At 36.1% G+C, this 20,149-nt stretch overlaps 1 protein-coding gene across 1 annotated transcript in view; it reads left to right on the forward strand.

The window, feature by feature from the left end:
- Nucleotides 1-20,149, forward strand: part of Mgam2 (maltase-glucoamylase 2 (putative)) — a 79,880-nt gene that overhangs the window by 49,180 nt on the left and 10,551 nt on the right. Inside the window, exons 28-45 of the mRNA XM_063250637.1 lie at nt 47-215; nt 731-827; nt 1,266-1,378; nt 1,955-2,080; nt 3,412-3,540; nt 4,871-4,978; nt 6,407-6,469; nt 7,239-7,373; nt 8,881-8,965; nt 9,927-10,065; nt 13,224-13,357; nt 13,638-13,672; nt 13,760-13,876; nt 14,446-14,594; nt 14,700-14,784; nt 15,193-15,249; nt 15,850-15,974; nt 16,384-16,472. Coding sequence (XP_063106707.1) covers nt 47-215; nt 731-827; nt 1,266-1,378; nt 1,955-2,080; nt 3,412-3,540; nt 4,871-4,978; nt 6,407-6,469; nt 7,239-7,373; nt 8,881-8,965; nt 9,927-10,065; nt 13,224-13,357; nt 13,638-13,672; nt 13,760-13,876; nt 14,446-14,594; nt 14,700-14,784; nt 15,193-15,249; nt 15,850-15,974; nt 16,384-16,472 — 1,955 coding nt within the window. The remainder of the gene's footprint in view (nt 1-46; nt 216-730; nt 828-1,265; nt 1,379-1,954; nt 2,081-3,411; nt 3,541-4,870; nt 4,979-6,406; nt 6,470-7,238; nt 7,374-8,880; nt 8,966-9,926; nt 10,066-13,223; nt 13,358-13,637; nt 13,673-13,759; nt 13,877-14,445; nt 14,595-14,699; nt 14,785-15,192; nt 15,250-15,849; nt 15,975-16,383; nt 16,473-20,149) is intronic.

Raw genomic sequence — 20,149 nt, forward strand, 5'->3', positions numbered from 1 at the left:
CAGTGATCAGCACCTCTGCTTGGTCGGGGGGTGCTTTGTGTTGCAGTTGGGATTCTCAAGTTCCTGGCTTCATCTTCAACGACATGTTCCTTTCCATTTCCACTCGCCTCCCCTCTCAATATATCTATGGCTTTGGGGAAACTGAGCACACGATGTTCAGAAGAAACATGAGCTGGAACACATTGGGGATGTTTGCCCGCGATGATCCATCAGCGGTAAGAACGGGAATGAAATTAGCAATCAGTTTTCCTGTGTAAATTTACATTCTTTTGTCCACAAACAACGCTACTATTGATGAATTCCAGTCTTGCTTGTAAGAGACTAGCCATCATGCTCTTTTGTCTATAAAAATGTGTAGATATAGATTTGAAACTTTTATTTAATGTATTGTGTGTCCTGTACATTGCTAAGTGCCTCACTGCAAATTTAGTAAAAGATACTCTCTTTGCCCTTGAAAGGCTTATAGGCTGACTGTGATAGGTGTAGAAATAGTAACAGCACAGGGTAATTGGTGCTGTGATAGAATTATGTAATAATAAAAATAAAGTATATAGTAATAAAAAGGAGGTAATGTGGCTTCTTACTTGGGGTGGAAGGGAAGGCTTAACCAAGAATATGACATTGAGGTGCACCTCTGGTGTTGAGTGTGGATTCACTGACTGGGTAATAGTGTGAAAACAGTTCACTAGCACTTCACTTTGTTATCACATCCTTGGCTTTTTGTTACCAGTATGAGAAGAATTTCTATGGTGTCCATCCTTACTACATGGCGTTGGAAGAGGAAGGCAGTGCCCATGGAGTGCTCCTGCTGAACAGCAATGCCATGGGTAGGGCACAGGTGTATTTTTGATACATCGCCATCCACAGTTTTGGCTGATAAGCTGGAATCTGGGATATCATTAGAAGTAAATTCAGAGCAAAAATAGATAAATAAGTTGACTTTCCATTCATTCATCCATTTATTTGTGATTTATTAAGTGTTCTGAATCATATATTAAGTATAAAATTTGGAGTAACCATAGCCCTCTATTTTGCTGGGTCACTCTAGCTCCTTTTCACAAAGTAATATAGATTATTGAGATGGCAGAGTGTGTTTAGAACACCTGAAAATTCATCTCTGACTTCACTGGGTTAGAAATGACTTACTAGAGGAGCCAGGCAGTAAATAATGAGTGTAAAATGGCAAACTTGAGGACAAATTCTATAGTGGAGTTGCTTTTAGTTCTCTGAATTTTCATCTATTTTCTGTTTTTTTAATTTTACAGATGTGACAATCCAGCCCACTCCTGCCCTCACATACCACACTGTAGGAGGGATTTTGGACTTTTATATAGTTTTGGGGCCAACCCCTGAGCTTGTGACTCAGCAATACACTGAGGTTTGAAATCATTCTACCAATTAATCATTATATACTTACTGAATATTGTGACCATGTTTTTTTTTTTCTTTTTATCCATGGTTGTCTATACTCAATTATGCATTTCTTTAAAAAGTTAGATTATAATGTTTCAGGATGCTAACAGCATATAAGAGCACTGCATGTCCCTTGATTGCTTGCTAGAGATCCCATTTAAGAATCTCTAATCAGAACAATCTCTGAGTTCTTGGGTTTCCTACAGTGATGACTTTTTAGAATTCAGGGAAACCTTAGTTGTAATACGTCTGTCATTCTGCATCTCCATTACCATTCTTGTTTATTTGAATTTTTAATTTTTCTTGAGTGGGGAGGTCTCATAGATCAGACAGTTTTCAGGAGAAATGCTCACTAGTTGCTTCAATTATAAAACAATCCTTCCCCCCACTAGTTTACTTGGATCCATTTTCTTCACCCCTTAAAAAGTTTTTAAAAATGCATAGCATTTGTACATATTTGTGGAGTATGATATGATAATTTGGTACTTTGTTAAAAGTATGATGACCAAACATAAGAGTAACTAACGTTTTTCTATTCTAGTTGATTGGTCGACCAACAATGATTCCATACTGGGCTTTGGGATTCCAGCTGAGTCGCCATGGATACCAGAGTGATTCTGAAATTTCCAGTTTGTATGATGCAATGGTGGCGGCCCAGATTCCCTATGTATGAAACTGCTTTCATATCCTCACTCAGCTTCTGCTTTCTAGTTATGGAAATTTGTATTTTATGTTGAAAACAGCTCCACTGAAATATTCTTGGGACTACCTCGGTATAAAAAGTGAAGTTATGGAGCTGGTCCTGTGTGGAATATGTTGTTTTTGTAGCATTGCTACAGGCTACCTTTTAGATGAAAGCTCAAAACTAAGAATTGTGTAAACTTTTCAGTGGTTTTAGAAAGAGGATAGAGGCACTCCTCCCCACTGACTGTGATATCCTGCAGTAGCCACAGCTGAGTTTAAGAAGTGGGGAACTGTGAGAGATGGATATAAAGTGACAAGATGAAAGAAAGAAACCTTCATTTCCTCTGAAACATGTACCCACATGCGCTTACATGCAGTCTAGTTTCCCAGGAAAACCTTGAGAAGCATTGTCAATTGTAGTCAATAAGCAAAATTCCCCAAATAGAGTAAGTACTTATCTCCTTGTAATTATTAGTATTTTATCACTCATTCTTCTTTTCAGTTCACCTCCTGAGCTTGTGGAGAATAATTAAAAATTAGAAGATGAAAACAAGGTGCTATGATATTCTCATCAAAGATAATTATATACACACATATCATACTTATCAAACAGAAAGGAGAAAATACAGGAAAATTACAAAAAGAAAACTCTTGATCTATCTTATTAAAGCAGTCTATGCTGATAATCTGCTAGTTCATTCTTATTCAAGTTTTGATTTATGCACAAATCTCCCTTTTCCAAACAAGTTCTGCCTAGAGACCAAGACAATATTAGTGATTATCATCTTCAGCCTAATGTTTTCTTTTTTTCACTCTAATATTAACTATATTCTCTAACAGACATGGGTAGAGTGTTCCATGTGCAGAAACCTGGTTTGGTACCATGAAAAGAGAGAGTTCTTAATATATTCTAGAAAGCTATAAAATAATACAGTTTTAAAATGAAAAAAATTCAGTAAGGCACTACAGACAAAAAGTCTAGATATACAATCTTGTTTGTTTCAAGAAAGTCTCACTTTCTATGCTTGAACATGTGAACTAGTAGTTTGAGATTTGAAGAGAAAGAAGACATGAATTAAAGCATGGAAAGGTGAAGGTTGCAAGTGGGCAAACAGAAGGGAGAGTGAGGCTGGTGATCTGGGAGCAGAAACAGAAAGTGATTTCAGTCAGCAGAATGGAAGAGTTGGTGAAGGGGAATAGTGAGATGTGGGCTGGGCGTGCAGCAGCATCTGGAGTGGACTCTGGCAGAGCAGTCAGTGTTCCCTGTGAGTACTGCTGCAGGACGCTAGGGATCTTGTTTGCTTCTTCCTGTAGGATGTCCAACATGTAGACATCGATTACATGGACCGGAAGCTGGACTTCACCCTCGGCCCTAGCTTTCAAAACCTTGGTCTCTTGATTGAGCAAATGAAGAAAAATGGCACGAGATTTATTCTCACTCTGGTAGGTATTCAGGCCAATTAGATGCCTTTTTTGATTTCCATATTCATAATTTAAAAATAATAACACAGGAAGAACCCAGATGAAGGTTACAGGCAATCTTTCCATACATTCCTGGTAACTTCTTGTGAATTTATAATTAAATTTTAAGTTTGAAAAGGCCAAGTAAAGGTCAGGTGAAAATAGCTTTTAAGAGACAGTTCTTCAAGATTCTGTATTTCTTTTTCATAGTTGAGTATTACCGGATTGTAATTAACCAGTAAAATATAATTATCTTAGCAGAATGAGAAGAACTGTAGGAAGAAACACTGAATATATATATAAAAAGGTGTCTTACTGACACAAATTCTGCCTTAGAAAGAACAACTACATCTTTACTCTTATCTTTTGTCAGGAAGTTCAAAATCCTTCGGTTGTATCATCACTCAGAAATGGTGAATCCCAGGGAACTTATTTTTCATTTGCTATGCTCACAAACACTGAATTAAGATCCAGTATACTGACTTATTATTATGTAGTCAAAGCTGTATCTTGATAAATATATAAGTAGTTAGCTGTAGATATTTCCCTTCTTCTAACTTCCAAAATTAGAGAGTGAGTTTTGTCTGTTCATTAATTCAAAGATTTACTAATATTGACCATTTGAAAAATCACTGATTTAGATATTGAGTGTGTGTGTGTGTGTGTGTGTGTGTGTGTGTGTGTGCGTGTGTGCGCGTGCATGTGCAGAGGCCCTTTTAGATGAGCTACTTGGACCACAGAATAGATACAAAAGTTTTATTTTTTAAGAACTATTGATATTTTGTTCATGAAATGCAATAAATTTGCTATCTCTGCTTTAGGGCAATGTCTTATTAAACTAGTTTAGTTCTAGGGGTTGTTTTCAAAAATTAGCAGTGTTTTGCCTCAAGAATTTTGTGGAGAAAATCAATATATTCTTTTCATCCCAACACTCTCATTTTAAATGGATTTCCTTATTATTGGAAGAATCAGTCATCACATCATGTCATATTTCAGTTGCTACAGGAGTTTTTCCATTTCATTAGTTAAGGTCTATAACACAGAAAGGCTCCTTTATTTATTGTCAGATTCTTAACGCCTCATCTGCAAAGTTATTGTGCTTCATAAGGGTTATGTATCTTATTTTGTATGGCAATGACAACTTTCCACTTCAATTGGTTAATGTAATATACCCAGTAGGTGTAAATTAGATTATTTATAGGTATTTATTTACTTATTTCTATATCTTGAATTATCAAATTTCTTGAGCAAAATATCCTTGGAGATATTTAAAACCTTTTCACTTTCTCCTTTTTGAACACATTCCCTGTAGGACCCAGCCATTTCTGGCAATGAGACACATTATCACACGTTCACTAGAGGACAGGAAAATGATGTGTTCATCAAATGGCCTGACACCAATGACATTGTCTGGGGAAAGGTATGTGTGGGAAGAGTGTCTGTAACTAGTCAATTACTAAAAGAGGTTCTCAACAAATCTTGAAAAATATATGGGGCAGTTATTAAATTATGAGGATAAAAGAGTATATGACGCTGATTTGCACAATAAATGCTAATAAGACAAAGGTTGCAGATTTTCTGAAATATTAAGCATAATGTTATGGCTTGAAAATATTCTGATGTTTTCACTATTTATGTAGTATAGCTAGCCATTTAACAAACATGGACAATCTCTCAGAGAGTGACTCTGAAAACTGTGCTTCCCAGATACCTAAATTTAAAACAAAAGTCAGTAAGTCTTCTAGACCTTTTTCCTGTCACATTGGATTCCTCGGTCCTCATCCATATGTGTCTGATTGGTAGCAACAGTATTTGAGATAGACTTCTTCACCACAGATGATAGTACCTCTTAGCCTGGATTCAAACTCTTCTGCTTAATTCTAGTGTGCTACCTCCTATGGGCTCTGCTCACTTTCCATGTTGCCTTCTCAGATAATATATGCCATGTTGCCTTCATCTAGATAATATATGCCCAGCAAGAACAACTCAAATCTCATCTCTTGTGAAACGCTCAATAACTGTCTTTTTTTTCTCTCTTTCTTTCTTTTTGTACTGAGAATTGAATGTAGGACTTGTATTTGCCAGACAGGTACTGTACTACTGAGTTACATTTTTGGTCTAATAAATATCTTAGCTCTTCCTTTTTCCTTATGTTTGTGTCATTTCACTCTAGGAGTATAGCATACAATATAGTACTTATGTATACACTATCTGTGAATCCTAAGAAAAAAAGCATCATTTCTGAATTAAATCTCAGTAGAGACGAATCCTAGAAGAGTGTTTGATATAAATACTCAATAATGTTTTCTGATTGAATATATATGTATATATATTCAGTGTCCTACTAATTACAGATAAAACTGGCTGATGCTATGAATTTCTAAGCTATATGTACTTATGGGGCTCAGAAAACTATGATATTGCTTATAAGTGTTGGAACTAAGTTTTTGGGCTGTGATTGGATATTAATCTTAGTTTTTAGAGTCATGCTTTGAATTTGTTGCTTATAAGTAGAATTTTATAGGTAAAAATAAAAGGAAGATCAGAGAGCTGAGAAATCATGTGAAATATTTTTCAGAAGTGACATTAAAATAAATTTATTTATTTATCAAATTTAAAATATAGAATTATTTTTAAAAACCTGACAGAATGAATCAAAAGATGTAGCCTACTTGTACCTAGCAAAATTTTGTGTATTCTGCTTTCACAATTATTTATGAGAAAGATACTCTTCCATTTTGTGGAGATATTTGTCATCAAGTATAACATAAGAAACATCTCAAGGCCTATATTCTATGACTTTTAAAGTCATAGAATATCAAGTCAATTTTTCCTCTTTTTTTTCTAGGCTTGGACAGAGCTGCCCAATATGAATATAGATGAATCCCTTGATCATGAGACTCAAGTTAAGGTACAACTTTACATGGACTTTTGCTTGCATTGTCCTAAATATCTGAACACTTATGTGTTTTACCAAGGTGGGATAAGTAGCATATACTCTGCTCAAGTAGCTTCAAATTGAGTGTGCTCATCTGCTGAGTATTTTTGGCAGAAACCGATCTTAAAATGAAAAATTCAACAACTAACATGGGGTTTATAAGATGAAGTCCTTCCCATGTATTCCTTTAATGGATTATGATTTGGGACAAATTTTGCTTGAAATATAATGAACCAAGGTCTAGATTATTTGCACTGGAAATCTATATTGGGTTCTAATAAATTACCTAGATATCCCAAAAATACCTGCCAGTGGACAAAAGCAAAGGACTTGGTCTCAGCCATTGCTGCCACATCAACCTGTCACTACCAACCTCATTGTTGCGCAGCTGACTTTTGTTGGATAAGTCCTTTTTCATTACAGTTGGCCAGTCTAGAAAAATAGTTATTTTTAGGTTTTATTGCTTCAATGTTAACTGTTAATTTTCCAGTTCCCATGATTGAAAGTCTAGCGATAAAGTAAGTCCTACGTTTAAGAGGAAATTTAAAACTACATTTTTCTAACAAAATTAAGAGTGAAAACATCTTTCCTCTAAATCTGGGCTCTCTTTAAATTCTGAAGCAGTGATCAATTGAGGTCAGATCAGAGATTGAGCTAGATAGACATAAATTCCCTTTCTGGTCCCAAGACTCCTTTTCTTGGATGAGTAGAGACCCCGAACGAGTATGTGTTACTCTTACAGCTGTACCGGGCCCATGTTGCTTTTCCTGACTTCTTTCGTAATAGAACAATTGCATGGTGGAAGAAGGAGATACAAGAGCTCTATGTAAACCCTCAAGAACCAAAGAAGAGCTTGAAGTTTGATGGATTGGGGATTGTAAGTGCACCTCAGTTGCTGATCTCTGTAAATGTCAAAACACGGGGAGGCAGCTCAGAGACTTGCAAAGCCAGGAGGTGAGATTGTAGGAAAAAGAGTAGAGCCTTTACAGAATCTAGGTGCTAGAATGAGAGTCAGGTTATTGTAGACCTGCCCAGGGATGTGTGTCTGGTGGAAGCTGTAGCCCATCAAGATGTACCACTGCTGGAAATTCCAGAACATGCTGGCACCTCTAGCACTTCAGGTTCTTGCCAGTCCCGCTCATTGGGCAAACCTACCCGAAGACTGGAAGCCCACCCTATAGTTCAAGACAGAACTGGAAGCAGACAAGGCATGAATCTGGGCGCTAAGGCATTCAATTTAGGCCTGGAACAGGCTACCCAAAGGCTTAAAATCCTGTTCATCTCTGTGTTATTTGTGTTAGCTGGCCCAAGGTAAGACTTTTTGAGATATCTCTGGGGCATGTGTCCAAGAGAAGTTCCCTTATTTGTGTTCTAGGGATGGGAAACATCAGGGTTATTAATACCTTCTCTCGTATCCAGTTGCCTAAATTCTTAAGCAAATTCTAGGCAAGCCATAAAGACCTGCTCAAGTCTGGGGCAGGCTGAAAGAAGCTGGTAATTTATCCAGAGATAAACTAAAAACCCACTGGGTGCCCTAGGTCTTTGCTGGGTCCTTTCGGACAGGTAGGTACAGTGTAGACATGAGCATACAAGTTAATTCAAACAGCAAATTAGACAAAAAAGCAATTTGGGTATCCTTGGAAAATAAGAGATTTTGATTGCTGTTGGGTATTTGCTTCAATAGAGAATGCTGTAGCTGGGTAACTCAAAATAAATGACCCGCAAATATTTACCTTTGCTGTGTCCTATGTAAAGTAGTACAAAATTTTAACTTACTTATCAATAAAGTACACAGTGAACACTTTCTTGAGGGCCCTTATTCCTTGCATTTAAATTGTAAATTCATCAATGTTATCATTTTATTTTCAGACTTGTTTCTTGAGTTATACATAGTTTTTTGGGAATCTATCTGTAGCAGAAAGTAAAATTCTTCACATTGTGGTTGGTCTGTACCAATGTCAGAATTAATTCAAGCTTTTGAATTAAGGAAGGGAATCTAAGGATCATAGTGACCTCCTGCTACAAATACAAAATGAATAATTTATGAATCGAAAAACAGGCAGGCTCCTTGTGTGGGGAGAGCTGAATCAGGGGTTTCCTTAAGTCCTGCATCAGCATTACCTCAATATTTTTGTCATTATGACACATTCAGCATATATTTAAAAAATGCAAAGGAAGCTAGAAGTTGTTTAACAGTCCACTTATAGTGACATGGATTCTCACAGTCATTTTGGTCAATACCAGACTTTGAACAGAGTGCACTGCATCCCTACTGAGGGATGGGCTTCAGAATAGTTCAGTTAACTTTATTAAGTTAATGTGCCCGATAGCTGAGAAGATACTGCCCCCAACATGACAGGATCTTTTTTGTTAACTTATTTTAGGGTATGAATGAGCCATCAAACTTTGTGGATGGATCTGTTGAAGGCTGCCGCAGTGAAATTCTCAATAACCCACCCTACTTGCCATGTGTGTTAAGTATTTATTTTATCAAATTACTTTCTTTCTTGAAAACCCTTAAGTTTTCCTCTTACTATCAAAATGAAGCCAAATTCGGGGGGGGGGTAGAGGATAGTTTTTACATGACATAGATCCTCAAATAGAATAACCTTTAATAAGGACAATATAATAAATTACTAATCAAGTGCAGAAAACTATGCTGTGTGGTATGAAAGAAACCAAATGAATATACATTTGATTACATTGATAACCATGAACTGATCACAAAAATTTAATCCTCTACACAAACCCACACACACAAAAAGGTGGTTTACATTACAGAATGAAAATCTAGTACCTGGACATTCTGCCTATGTTCACAAACACTTCATGAAGGAAACATCTTGGATCTACTGTATTATAAACAGAAATAGGATGTTGGGACCAAAGATATCACAGCAAACGGAATCCTTTTATGTTACAGAGGGGGTAGGAAGCAAATGCATTCCTAAAAGCTTTGTGCTAGTGAATTTGTGAAACTGAATCTAGAATTTGGGTCACTGATAAGAAGCTCATTGCTCATTCATTCATTCACTGTCTCCTTCTTTTTAAAATTCATGTGCCAGGCCAATGTGACAAATCAGAAAGGTATAGTCAGTTACACAAAATTGATGCAAGTAAGATTTATCCCTTTGAGAACGTTACCATCTAGTGGGAGACACAGTTCTAGCAACAAAGGGGTTAGTTATGATAAGCAGTGGGCTGTGTCTGTGCTCAGTTCCATCAGAGTGCAGCAACAAATGCTTTTCCCAGTCCTTAGCTAATGCTGACACTTTAGCAGTTATGAAGCCAAAGGGTGTTACTTTTGTGTAAAGCAATTTAAGAATTTGACCCTATAGTTGATAACTAAATAGAGAAATGCCAAAATGATGGTCATTTCTAGCAAGCATGCAAATCTCTGATTGGGAAATAACTTGGTATTTGCTCTCAGATTTGGAATCTAGAGACAAAGGCCTGAGCAGTAAGACCATGTGCATGGAGAGTGAGCAGATCCTGCAGGATGGCTCTCTGGTGCGACACTACGACGTCCACAGCCTGTATGGGTGGTCCCAGACCAGGCCCACCTATGAGTGAGTGTGTCTTCATCACTGGCAGCGAAGGCAGCTTACTATATTGTTACTTTGTATTTGCATTGTGACTATACCTACCTGATTTCAGAGAAGTGAATAACCTTCAAAATATCAGGTTACCTCTGAATAGATGTATCATTTAAATTGTTGAATGCACCTATTTAAAGTGATTAATTAGGTGATGTTATAGGATATAAGTATCCTATAACATGCTTAACTCATTCCTACCTTTGTCACCTTCTCCTGATCCCCCACCACTAATCTACTTTCTGTCCTGTGCATAGTGTATTCTGTGTATGTTCTTTTGTGACTGGCTTCTTTCACTTGGTGTATTGTTTTCAGGTTCATTGTGCTACGTTGTAGCATGTTTCAGTGCTTCAGTCCTTATTGCTAATGTATAATATTCCATTCTATGCATCTATCATGTTTTGTTTATCTATCAATCAGTTGGTTGACATTTAAGTTAGGTTCACTTTTTGACTATTATAAATAGAGATGTTATGAACATTAATTGCAAGATTTTGAAAGAAAATATGTTTTCTTTCATTTCAGTACACATCTCAGAGTAGACTTGGATTTTATGATAGCTGTATTTTTCATATGTTGAAGAAATGCCATGTTCTTTCTAAGGAGTTTCACAGTGAAAAATAGCATTTTGCATCCTATCAATAATGTATGAGAATTGCAGTTCCTTTGCAATCTTGCCAACTCTTGGTATTATCCGCCTTTTTGGCTTAAGACATTTTGTTGTGTCTCAGGTATATCTGGTTGTTTTCCTCATTTCCTGACTAACTGTTGCAGTTGAGCATTTTTGCAAGTGTTTAATGGCTCTTTGCTTAACATATTGGCAGAAATGTTTGTTCATATATTTTGCTTTGAAGTTATCTTTATTATTGAATAGCAAAAATTTCCTACATAGTCTAGATACAAATTTAATTAGATAAATGATTTGTACATTTTTTCTTTTAATCTTTTCACTTCCATGATGGTGTTCCTTGAAAGAGATATTTTTTTAATTTTGAGGAAATTTCATATCATGTTTTAATCAATTTTGTATGATTGTCTAAATCCATATCATGTTTTTTTTGATACAGGGTTTTACTATGTAGTTCAGGCTGGCGTTGAACTTTCAGTAATCTCTTTGCTCAGACTCTTGAGGGCTGGGATTAGAGGTGCGCATCACCATGCTTGGCTAAATCCTTCTTATTTATTAGCGTTTTTCTGACACAGAAATGTTAAAGAGAAGAAAGAGAAATTAAATAAGTTACTCAATTACTCATCTTTTGTCAAGTGTGCTATTGGTGTCATAGCTAAGAAACTATTGTAGGAATCGAGGTCATAATCATTTACTCTAAAGCTTTCTTTTAAGAGCATTATATTATAGTCTTACATGTTGCACCAAGATCTGTGATCTACTTTGTGTTAACCTTTGTCTGATTTATGGTGTAGGGTAGAAGTACTTTGGCATTTGGATATGCAACTATTTTACTTTATTGAAAAGACCATTCTTTTTCCATTTAAACTGTGCTTGTACTTTCTGAAAAATCAACCAACAACCAATAAGAGGAGTCATTTATGGACTTTTGATTCTTTTCCATTGATTTCTATATCTATCTTTACGTATTAATATACAGTTGTAATTAATGAGATATGAATCTTTACTTTTTTATTCAATAGGGATTTTGATAGGGATTACATTCAATCTATGGATAAATTTGGAAAAGTATTGCTATTTTACTAATATTAAATCTTCTAATCTGCTAATGTGAGATATCTTTCCATATAGTTAGATTTTCTTCAATTTCTTTCAACAGTAATTTGTAGTTTTCAGTGGATAGACTTTTGGCTGTTATTTCTTCATATATTTTCTGCCCCTTTCTCCTTTCTTTACTCCTGCTGAGCTCCATTGAATGCATGTTGTTATACTTGATAGTGTCCCTCAATCTCTGAAGAATTGTGTACTTTACTTTCCGTTCCTTACACTGGTTCACCCCTGTTGTTCTATCGTTAGTTTTCTGGTTCTTTTTTTCTACCAGCCAAATCAGATACCTATTCCGGGCCCTCTCTAAAATTTAACTTTATTTACTGTATTTTTCAACTCCAAAATTTCTATTTGGCTTGTTAGTAGTTTTTAATTATTGATTAATATTTTCTATTTATTGATGTGACATAATCATGCTCTCCTTTAATGTTTTTAGGTACACTTTCTTTTAGTTCTTTGAATATATTTATTGTAGCTAGTTAAAAGTCCTCTATTAAGTTTGCTTAGCTATATTTTCTGTGGGTTACTTTTTCCGTGTGTATAAGGGATACATACATATATAAAATTTCAATAAATTGCATGTGTATCTTTCCCTTTTGGACTTATTTTGGTGTGAAATACTGAAAATGATCCAAATGGGTTAATTTTATTCCAGTAAGTAGCTTCTTACACTTACTTCACATCTTATTAGGAACAATTCTTCTTGTTGTATACTTACGCTTTTTTTCAGTTTTTGGATTGTAAACATACTAGGATCTGCTAATAGGTTTTCTAATTTTTCTCACACACTTTAAAAATTTTTTCACACTATGAATATAAATAGAAGATTCATCTTCTTTTGAAAGGCACTTAATGATCGTTTTATGCATATCTGCCTCTGTGTGCAAAATGCGTCCTGCTCTTTGAAGTATAGAATAGTAGAAAGAATTTTGTCAAAAAGGAACATCTATACACATATTCTTTGGACCCCAGGTCTGCTTGCTTGCTCTGTAAATTGTCTTTGTGAATTATCTAACTTCTCTGAGTCTTAGTTTCCTAACAAAAAATAAGGTGATGCAAGGAAACCTCCCTCCTCAGGTATGAGATGGAACACATGAAAGTGACCAGTGACCTGGGGCTTGGGATGTGTTCCTTACCCTTACCATTCTTCTTAACCTTTGTATAGATAAACAGCTTATTATATATTAAAAAAGTAAATCTGCATCTGTAGGTGCAGGCATCTCTGTCCCGCCAACATGCTGTGAATTTGGTTGGGATTCCTAGTGTTACCTTCAGATGGCAGATCTTTGCTAGGAAGAAGTTCTCTAACTCTGAATGAAACAGCTCAGCTGGTCCATAGCCAAGCTGCAGCTGCTCCCTGGCCATCGTCAAACTCATCTCTTTGTTCTCCAACCAGAGCTGTGCAGGAGGTGACAGGACAGCGGGGAATTGTCATCACCCGTTCCACATTCCCCTCTTCTGGTCGCTGGGCAGGACACTGGCTGGGAGACAACATGGCCGCATGGGACCAGCTGAAGAAATCGATCATTGGTATGCGAGCCTGCTCCTGGGGCCCTCTGATGGCTGTGGTATGGGTAATGGGAACAGTTATTTGGTTATACTGGGTGAGTCTAGACTGTCATCTAGATGAACAGTAAGATAACACGAGTTGAGTTCTCTGTGAGTGTGAGTTTTAATTCATACATATCTTTCAATATTTTTATTATGTATGATGCAGGCATTCTCATGGGGAAGCAAAGGGAAAGGCAAAGGGAAAGGCTTCCCTCTCCTCTGAGGGCTTGTCTGAAACATCCCTATTGTCTCATTTCAGGCATGATGGAGTTCAGTCTCTTTGGAATACCTTATGTAAGTCACTGTGAGGCCATTACTAACTACCTGGTCAGATTTAATTATATCTACAACCCACTCATGCTCTAATGCTGCACATATCAGACAGGAGCAGACATCTGTGGGTTCTTTGGAGATGCCGAATATGAGATGTGTATTCGCTGGATGCAGCTGGGAGCCTTTTATCCATTTTCCCGGAACCGCAACACCATTGGGACCAGGGTGAGGTTGCTGTTGTTCAAGCTACATGTGTTTTATGGCCTCAGATAGTGGCTTCTTTTTAACTCATGAAAGTATTTTAAGTATAACCAAAACAATCATCAAAATCATCCCCCTTTATTTTATGGAAGACCTACAGTGTTCAGAATCTCAGAATTATTGATAGATTTTAAGAATATATTTTCTTTATTTCCTGGAGATTAGTAACTAGAGGACATATGTCTTTATAATTCCTTCATGGGGCTAAAAAATAAGAACTCTCCACTTGCCTTTAGCAATATAGAATTTGTGTTTTATTTATATCCACCAGACATACATCTGTGTTGTGTGGGGACTTGTTTTTCCACCCATGTGCAAGATTAAAGCTAGACCTCTGCAGGGTATAACAATGACCAATAAAGAAAAGGAGCAACAAGTTCTAGATTTGTAGGTGGCAGGAGCAGGGGAAGGGCAGGTTAGAAATGAAGGGAGAGGGACTGGGCAACCTTCATGAGGAATGAATGCTGGACAATCCTTTTCTGATAGCACTAGAATGGAGTGAAGATGAAGTGATCTGTTATTTACTTTCTTAGAGACAAGATCCTGTAGCCTGGAATTCAACCTTTGAGAGATTTGCAAGAAAAGTCCTGCAGACCAGGTATACCCTGCTGCCTTATCTCTACACTCTGATGCACAAGGCTCACACCGAAGGCAGCACTGTTGTTCGATCCCTGCTCCATGAGTGAGTATGACTTCTTTCCCCAGAAAGCACCTCTGGGGCTGTCTTAAATTAATCCTCTGTGACGGTGAAGGATATGGGAGAGTTTTTCACATTTATCTTTTTAAGGTTTACAGATGACAGATCAACTTGGGATATAGACCATCAGTTTATGTTAGGCCCTGCCATCTTGGTCAGCCCTGTGCTGGAAAGTGTGAGTTTCTGATTCTAGGACAGACTCTAATCACGTAGTTTAAAGTCACAGGAAAACCATTTTAAAGATCATCTCATCTCATTCAGGTCACTGCTTTCAAACAAATGACTTTCTAGAATAGCTAAAAAAAAACTTTTTCCTTCTTTCAAGATCTCCCTTAATAAACATTTCACAGTGCTGATTGACTTCTTGTTCTGCAAGTTTGTATACTTTTAGAAGTTTCTTTTCAAAATCTCTTTCTGTGTCTCTGAAGGGGAGATTTCTAGAATCTTTCTCAATAAAAGCCCTCAAATTCTTGACATCCAAATAAATCATATCTCATTGTAAATCTACAAGAAGCATTTTAAAAATTAAAATAATCACATTACTGGAATATCTGTAATGATATATTGATTGGTTTTGTTTCAGAACATTTTTGAGATCAGGGCTTACTTTCCCAGAGCCTGGTGGTATGACTACAGCTCGGTAAGAATAAACATTGTTCCACGCGGGCTAGAGAAGTGTCTGGAGCTTTCTTCTGACTCTTATGTATATATTTTCTTTCTTTCTTTCTTTCTTTCTTTCTTTCTTTCTTTCTTTCTTTCTTTCCTGCTTACTTGCTTGCTTGCTTTTCTCTCTCTCTCTCTCTCTCTCTCTCTCTCTCTCTCTCTCTCTCTCTCTCTCTCTCTCTCTCTTTTGTACCAGGGATCAAACTCACGAGCTTGTGCTTGCCGTGTGAGTGCTTATGCCACTGAGCTAAATCCCTGGCCCTGTATATATTTTCTAAGGCAATCACCGCCAATTTGTTCAGGTTTGGAAACATTTGTGAAAGTGGAAAGATGCATACAAGTATACACTGGTACCTTTGAGCATTTACACTGAATTGATACTCACCACTCACTTTTCCTGGAGACACAGAAAAGTCTAGACTTTCAGAGTGCTAATCGAAAGTGAAAAGCAAGGGGCATTCTCAAGTTTGAAATGTTTTCCAACATACTTTCTTGGAAAGAGAGGACTTGTAATAATGCATTTACCTACTTACTACATTTGCCCCTCACTATTTTTTGTTGATTTGCTCTCTTCTAGGAATCTGGCCACAGATCTACAGGTGATTGGGAAATACTGAAGGCTCCCCTTGACCACATCAACCTTCATGTTAGAGGAGGCTACATTCTGCCTTGGCAAGAGCCTGCAATTAACACCCACTCCAGGTAAAGGGGGACTGTGTTTGATGGCCTTCCTCCAGCATAAATCAAGCTCTAGTTTTTAGATTTTATTCTTCAGCAACCAGAAAGCTTTTGAAAGATTCTTTATTCTTGGATCTTCTTCCTAAGGAATGCATATTTCATCATATTACTTGTAATTTGTGTATTTGCAAATTATGAATACTGTAAATTATTTTTTAATGTTGAAGTTAAACCAAATATGAATATATGTTAAATGCTTTTCCACTGACTGTTAATAATCCTGTATTTTATCTCATTTTATCTATTTTTAAGTCTCCTGTACATATTTTATTCACTCTTTTTTATTTCTAGATAGGTAATATTTTTAGCAAATGCTGATTCTCATTCTTATGACTTCCAACCTAGTGAAAAATGATTCTTTCTTTTTTGGTAGTCGACAGAATTTTATGGGCTTGACTGTTGCATTAGATGATGATGGAAAAGCTGAAGGTCAGATATTCTGGGATGATGGACAAAGCATCGGTGAGTTAAACTTTCCCGGGCCTTTGTATTATGAAGACAACCCAGAGTAGGGGCTCATCATCTACTTTGGAAACTAAATCCTATCTCTGCGTCTGCTACTGTCAGTAAGGCAATGATGTTTGGAGTATTTTTGCAATTTTTGTTAGCTTGTATGCATTACGGTACAACTGACTACAGACCAAGTATATAACCCTTAGTTTGGTAGGTTCAGGAACCTGATTTTATGGATTCACTCAGGAGTGATGAACTGTCTCTCTCTGATAAAACAGAGTGGGTGCAAGTAGCAGTTTGACAGTGGATTCATTCTCAGTGAGACACAGTCATGGCATTTATTTGATCAGCCCTTGATACCAGGCAACTTTTCCTTAGAAGAACCCTACTCAGAAGACAAATTAGATCCTAGAAAAGTTTCTTGGGGATTCATAAATTGTGAATTGACAGTTGCTAAGAGGATATTTCATATTACTTTTCATGCTTTCTCAAATCCAGGAATAGCTTGTTCTACCTTGGGTAATTGGAATCTGTCATTATAATCAGAACACCTTCTTCCTCAGACACCTCTACAGAAATACAGAGCTAGCAATCAGCTGTCAATTTTCACTACTTATTTCTCTGTTCCAGAATATTCTGACCTTACAATTTGTCACATATTTTAAAATTGCAGCTTATTTCCCACTAATAATAATTCTAAAGCTTTCTTCTTGTTAGTTTCTTTAAAGTAGTGATGGGGGATAAAAATGATCAAGTGTGTTATGTTCATCTACAAGTCTGCCAAAAACTTATTTAATCTGTATAACTAATATGTCCTAAAAAAAGATGCAAAAACAAAAGAAAAAATATTATCTTTAAAAGTTTTTCAAGATAGAAAATCAGAAAAATGCAATCACTTCAAATGTTTTTGCTGTTTGCTACTTGCTTTTCATATTAAGAAAATGGTCAAGATTTTATGTAACTGACAATCTACTACTTATTTAACTAATGAAATCTGATTGTTTTCATAACATTTATATATATCTAGGTGTTATTGTATATTTATTATAAGCACCAATATGACTCTCGTATTCTATTGAGAAGATTGTCATAATTTACCTAATTCTCTGTCTTCACTGTGATTTGATCAATACACATTGTATACGTGTATTGAAATGCCACACTCTACTTCATAAATATGTGCAATTGTTATGTGTTTTGGAAATACTTAAGGGGGTAGAAGTGTTTGCTACCCTGGTTTGGTCATTGTGTATTGTGACATATTATCACATTGTATTCCATAAATATATTAAATTAAAATAACAATAAAAAGAAAACACTAAAGATTGTCATGAAAAAAGAAAGGGTTTAATTTTAAGTCATTTGCCTCATCCTTAGTGATACTGACACTGTGGTTAATTATTTGTGCTGGTGGCTGGGCTATTTACTATAGGAGGGTTAGCAGCATTTCTGTCTTCTCCCCACCGGAGGACCAAAATGAGATGTCACAGTCACATATGTCTCTGAACATTATAAAGTGTCCCCAGAAAGGCAAAGTCACTGCTGGTGGAAGGCCAGTGCTTTTAAGAGAGTGTAGAAAGCTCCTGTGTGTGTATAGGCTGAGATAATCAGGACTAGATGAGAGATATCATAGTGGTTTAATAACACCACAGCTGTGTTTCAAAAAGTTTAAAAGAGAAAGCCATTGTTTAATACAGTTTAAGTTTTTGTGAAAATGTTTGACTTAGAGTTAAATGTTAATAGTCCCTGAAACTTTCAAATATTTTTCAGAGAGCCTTTTTATACTTTTTAAATGAAATGCATTTAGAAATTCAAATTTAAATACTAAAATATGGCATGAGGATAGATTTAATTAATTTTTTCATTAACAGCTTTGTAATTACTGTGAAACTTTCCCTTACTTACGAAAGGTGATATGATGTTGACAGTGGCCAAGAGTAGATCTTCAAATGAAACTGATTTTAAGAAATAGGGAGAGTTATAGAAGCCACATGAGGAGGATGAATAAAGTAGTTATTGACTCAGAGTAATGTAATAATAATAATAATAATAATAATAATATTGTCTCCCTTTATTTGAAGATTTGCTTGTCATGATTTAAATTATAGGTGGTCAACTACAGTCTGAAATTATTAAACAGAAAATTCTAGAAATAATTTGTAAGTTCTAAATTATGGGTCATCTTATCTAACTTGAGGAAGTCTTATGACATACTGCTCGATCTCCTGCAGGACACAGTCATCCCTTTGTCCATTGTATCTGTGTTGTCTCTGAACACAGGCATTTAGAATCCATCTCAGCAGAACAACTTCTGTGGTTCTGCAGTGCCTGTATTTTATTCAATAATGGGCATTATGCCAAAAGGTTTAATAGAATACATTGTTTTAATTGTTTTGCTTAGAGTGTATTATTGTAATAGTGCTATTATTATTAATTTCTTGCTGGGCCTAATTTATAAATTATACTTTATCATAGGTATGCACTTATAGAAAAAAATATGGTACATAAACATCAGTACTATACGTAATTTCAGATATCCACTGGAGTTTTGGGTCTTGGAACCTATCTTCCATGGATGAGGCCTACTGTATTTTAAGAGGAAGGTGTATATTTAAAGAAGCCTGAAAGTCTTGAATATCATGAAAAGATATTTAGATTTAAGTCACTTATGACTTTGAAAATATTTGATTCAATGAAAAAGGAAATGCAGGAGTAGTGTAGGAGAGGTAAATCAAATTTTGAGTTGAATAAATAGGACAATAAAAAGGACGTGATGCTAGATTGATATAATCGAAGAAAGGATTTGTCACAGTGGAGTACTCTGGGGCATCACAATAGCCTATAAAGATGGAGAAGTATTGGGGGGAAGTTAATGGAATCGTCTGCAGAGGCAGAGGGCTTAGGATCTCTAGCACTCTAAATGACAGACTAAGGATAGGAAAAGAACATCAATAAAGATGATGATAGTGAACAACAAATTTCGACTTATTTTGCACAAGCTGAATGCTATGTACTGATGTGCTTAAATTGGTACTGTTATTGTGGGATGTGATTGAAACATATGGGAAATATTTAATTTTAAAAAATTATATTAAAAGATACATTACGACCTGCTCTCCTTACCATGCTTCACACACACCCCCTGCACACACTCACACTGAACTCACTTATTTCACTATTTCTGTCACTTTCCAAAGCAGCTCTGGAAGTCCTCTTTCATATAGCTCAGTGGCATAAGTGCCTGTCTGGCAAATACAAGGTTGTGAGTTCAATTCCTGGTACCTACTCCCCTCCCCAAAAAGATAACAATCACAAGTGTCTTTAGTTTCACAGTTGTGGCTACCCTAAAATCCTGAATTGATTTAAAATATTTACTTTACAGTCATTTTGACTTTGGGGACATCCAGAAGTAGAATGGTGCAAGGGTGCCAGATTCAGGGAATAAAGTGAATAAAAACATACTGTAATGTTTTTATGAGCCTACTTTTCCATTTATGGCATGTGACATTCACTCAAAAAGGACTTACACGACTGCCTCATAAGATAGTAAGAATGATAAGTGTGTTCAAATTGAGGGGGATTAATGGTAATGTCTTTTACTGTAATACATTTGAAAAACTTTAAATATTCATCATATATTTTATGTATCTGTTCTTCAAATCATAAAATGCTAAGTGACTTGCCCA

This window comes from Cavia porcellus, unplaced genomic scaffold (genome assembly GCF_034190915.1).
Source record: "Cavia porcellus strain 051 isolate PalLab524CR breed Dunkin Hartley unplaced genomic scaffold, mCavPor4.1 scaffold_6, whole genome shotgun sequence".
Taxonomy (NCBI): Eukaryota; Metazoa; Chordata; class Mammalia; order Rodentia; family Caviidae; genus Cavia; species Cavia porcellus.